Below are 3,671 nucleotides of genomic sequence, written 5' to 3' on the forward strand. Positions count from 1 at the left end.
CATGATGGGATTTGGTTAACCATTTATCTTTTGGGTTCAAACCTATTTAACCGTTTTGTGTAAAAGGTAATATAGGTTAGGATAAAAATGGTTAACCATTGGTTATTAAGGTTCGGACCACTTTTAACATTGTATAGCACAAATTGTTGGTAAATGAGAAATATTAAATACTCGCAAAGCTCGGCTTGCTAGATTGAAGAATGGGTGAAAAGATCATAGATAACTTCCATTGTATACTGACGAGCTAGCTAAGCAGCTAGCAGCAGCAATGTATCAGCTGACAAAGTTGAACATCTGGAGGAGCGCGGCGAGCGGTATACTCACGAGCTTAATGAGGCCTTTTATTCTTTCTCTATTTCTTTAATATAAAGTGGACTGCTAATTCCGCAGCTCATATAGCTGCAAGCATCTTCAGATAATTCAAGCTGTACTTGCCGTCCTGGCCTACCCAGGTTCCGGTCTTCCTTTCCTCGTGTAAATAGCAAGACCGCAAAACTGCTGATTGTGAAAAAACACTAGATGGTAGGCAACCAAATCACTCAAATTAGCTAGGAAGTTCTCACGAAGTCACTCAAATTCGTCTAGGACTAAGCTTCGATGCTCCAAGAAAACCATGGCGGGATCATTGACGTTGCCTACGGCGACCAAGATGGCGACCCGCATCGAGCCGTGAGAGGAATAGAACTAGCCAGCCGAGACTTGGGCGTCAGGGAACATGCAGAGGGAGCAGAACTAGTCTGCAGTCAGGAAGAGGCAAACCATGGTGCGGCGAGGAGTGGGTCCTTGATCAAGGGAGGCGGCGAGGCGGGACCGTGGGGCGGCGGAGCAGATGCAGCAGCGGCGATTGGTCCGATACTGCGGCTAGGAGGCGGCGACGGCAGTCGTGCGGAAAGCTAACGAGAGCAGCTCGTCGGAGGCGGCGCTCGGGAGTCGGGAGCCATGGGCCGGCTGGAGTAGCGGTTAACCAAAGGTAGAAGGGAATTGAACCTAAAAAACCATTTGCATATTACGGTTAACCCATAGGCCCATCGGTCTCTTTTTTAGGTTAGGTTAACCTATCCATTGGATAAACAGGAACCAAGTCCCATCTATAACGATAACTCGCACGAAGAAAGTGTTTTTTCTGTCTTCACATGGTGTGATTCATGAGGCCGTAGACGAGCACCAGCCCCATGATGAGCGAGTGGTCCACGTCGGGCTCCACCACCAGGGCGAGCACGTCCTCCCCCAGCGCCACCCCGCCCGCCGTCACCTTCCTCTTCACCTCCGCGACCACCAGCCCGGTGCCGGCGTCGACGATCCTGCAGCACGCCCGCTTCCCGGCGCGGCACCCGCCGTCGTCATCGATCCTGTACCGCATGGCGCGGCCGGCGTCGCTCTCGAACTCGCACGGCGACGACGACGGGCGGCGGCTCCGTTGGAAGCACGGCCGCGCCACCTTGAACCACGCCCTCTGGTCCTGCTTCCGGCCGCTCCACTTGAACCCTTCCCACTTGCCGAACGCGAGCTTCTGCACCCACGATCAAATTACGCCATGATCAGTTTGCATGAACAAAAGAAATTAAACATGAGCCTACAGAAACTTTTAGCTTCATTTTCTTAAGATTACTATTAATGGAAGAGAGATGCATTTAGCTGGGCCACGCACCTTTTTGAGTATGTTCACGACGATGTTGCCGCGGAGGTCCATGAGGCAGATGTTGTCTCTGCACCTGGAGTCGTAGTTGTCGACGCGGTAGACGATTAGGCCGTCGGAGTCGTACACGGTGCAGCCCCGCCCGTTGAGCACCAGCGACTTCAGCCACAGGGTGAACACCTTCCTCTTCTCGCTCCTGCACACGGCCGCCGGCGACGACGAGCATACCAACGGTGAAGAGTGAATCCTCGCCATCTGATCTGAATCAACTTCTAGCTATGGCTGTTTCCACACTACTATGCCTGCTCTCTGTAAATGGGCTGTGGATGTATAATTGCGTGATCTGGTTAAGCTAGGGCTTGGTGGCGTGTGCTAATATAGAGAGAGAGGATGGAGAAGAAAAGTGCGAAGTACAAAAAGTACAAAGTGCAGGCTGACGTGGTTGCTTCTTCGTCTAAACTATATGGAACGGAGGTGGACAAATCGGGATGATGCTCTTTTGGGGGCTACTACTAGTTAATCAGACACAATTATGCCATGCTTATCAAGTTGGCGCGGCAATTAGGTGGTAGTCAATGCATGTTCAAGTTCGTGAGCTCCCTGCAGTTTGTTATATGAGGATGATGGGCGGAGAAAGTGACAATGCTATTAACATAGCTAAATATGGGGTCATGTCATGGACAGGGTGTTTCTGCACCCGGGTGCATATGCACCCTTTATTTGAAATGCATATTAAACATATTTCCAAATGTTAAAAAAATAAAAACAAAAATGCCTCGTGTATACCTTGACATGTTACATGTTCACAAAGTTGTTTCAGAAAAACCCGATATGTTTTGTGCCCTGTACTAAAAAGACAAATTTTTGGTGTTAAAATAGTCTATTTCTCGAGGCATTATTTGTCTTTTTTACACATGGTACAAAAATTGTTGGTTTTACGTGAAACTTTATGTGTACACATAGAACATGTCCCTCTACATGCTAAATTTTTTTCCTAATTTTTTTTACTTTTTGAAATATGTTTTATACATACCAGGTGCATATGCACCCATGATCAGTTTTGGTTTTCCGGTCATGTGCGATGCTGAGGATAGAAAGAGTGTCGCCATTAGTTACCTATAAAGAAAATCAGGGGCGGTGCCCAGAGCAAGGACATGCATGTGACGTTAGTGCCATAAACTTTCAGGGATTAGCGTGTCAAATTTGGAGAACGAAAGGGTTTTTTAGATGGGGGTTTAGGCGTTTAGCCTTCAGCCACCTGCTAAATACCTGGCTTCCATTCTTCTACATGACGATGCCTCCATGATTCACATGTTCAAATGGTATGACAATAAGGATGCAAGGGCGTAATATACGTTTACTAGTGCCTAGATATATCATGTCACTTCTGTTAAATAAAAAGATATATCATGTCACCGAGACTAGGAACAATGTTTATCGAATGTTGTTCCTTTCTCCTTCGATCGATGCTTTCTCCTTCGATGCATAATTTCAATACATTACCAACAAGAGTAAGAATTCAAAGCCTTGCTTTGAAGATTTATGTTTCCCACGAAGCCACCAATCATCCACAGAAATCGCCCCACCGCCAACCAACCAGTTTTGGTTGAGATTCGAGATCCTCACCAAAGTCTCAATCATGGACCATATATACCCTATTAATTTTGTAGTGATAATGGACAATGATATGAGTCGAAGTTTCAGACATAGGAGGCAAGGCATATAATTTGGCCAAGCAAATTCTATTAATTCAGGACATAGGAGAAAACGCAAGTTTCGTGGGGCGACATATCATTCCTAGTTTGCCTTGCATTTGTCTCTAGTTACACGCTCTGAACCTACCCACAGGACCGCGCCTCTCTCACATCTTTTCAGCACTCTTCATAACACCACTAGCCAGGGGCAACAAGCAGGATGGGCAGGGGTGGTATACTGGTACTAGATTTAGATGTGCGCCTTGGCGCACGATCCCGTGAAGTTCACTTCAGTTTGCAGTTTGTACAACAACGATGAGAAAAAGGTGAGAAAATGATAA

At 47.0% G+C, this 3,671-nt stretch overlaps 1 protein-coding gene across 1 annotated transcript; it reads right to left on the reverse strand.

The window, feature by feature from the left end:
- Positions 1-1,129: 1,129 nt before the first annotated feature.
- LOC124674117 (protein LURP-one-related 11-like) lies at positions 1,130-1,891 on the reverse strand. The gene is made up of 2 exons (XM_047210151.1): positions 1,649-1,891; positions 1,130-1,510 (listed from the first exon to the last, which is right to left on the reverse strand). The coding sequence occupies exons 1-2, from the start codon at positions 1,889-1,891 to the stop codon at positions 1,130-1,132; spliced, it is 624 nt and encodes a 207-aa protein (XP_047066107.1).
- Between the last annotated feature and the right edge of the window lie 1,780 nt (positions 1,892-3,671).

The sequence above is a fragment of the Lolium rigidum genome, chromosome 7, assembly GCF_022539505.1.
Source record: "Lolium rigidum isolate FL_2022 chromosome 7, APGP_CSIRO_Lrig_0.1, whole genome shotgun sequence".
NCBI classification, from domain to species: domain Eukaryota; kingdom Viridiplantae; phylum Streptophyta; class Magnoliopsida; order Poales; family Poaceae; genus Lolium; species Lolium rigidum.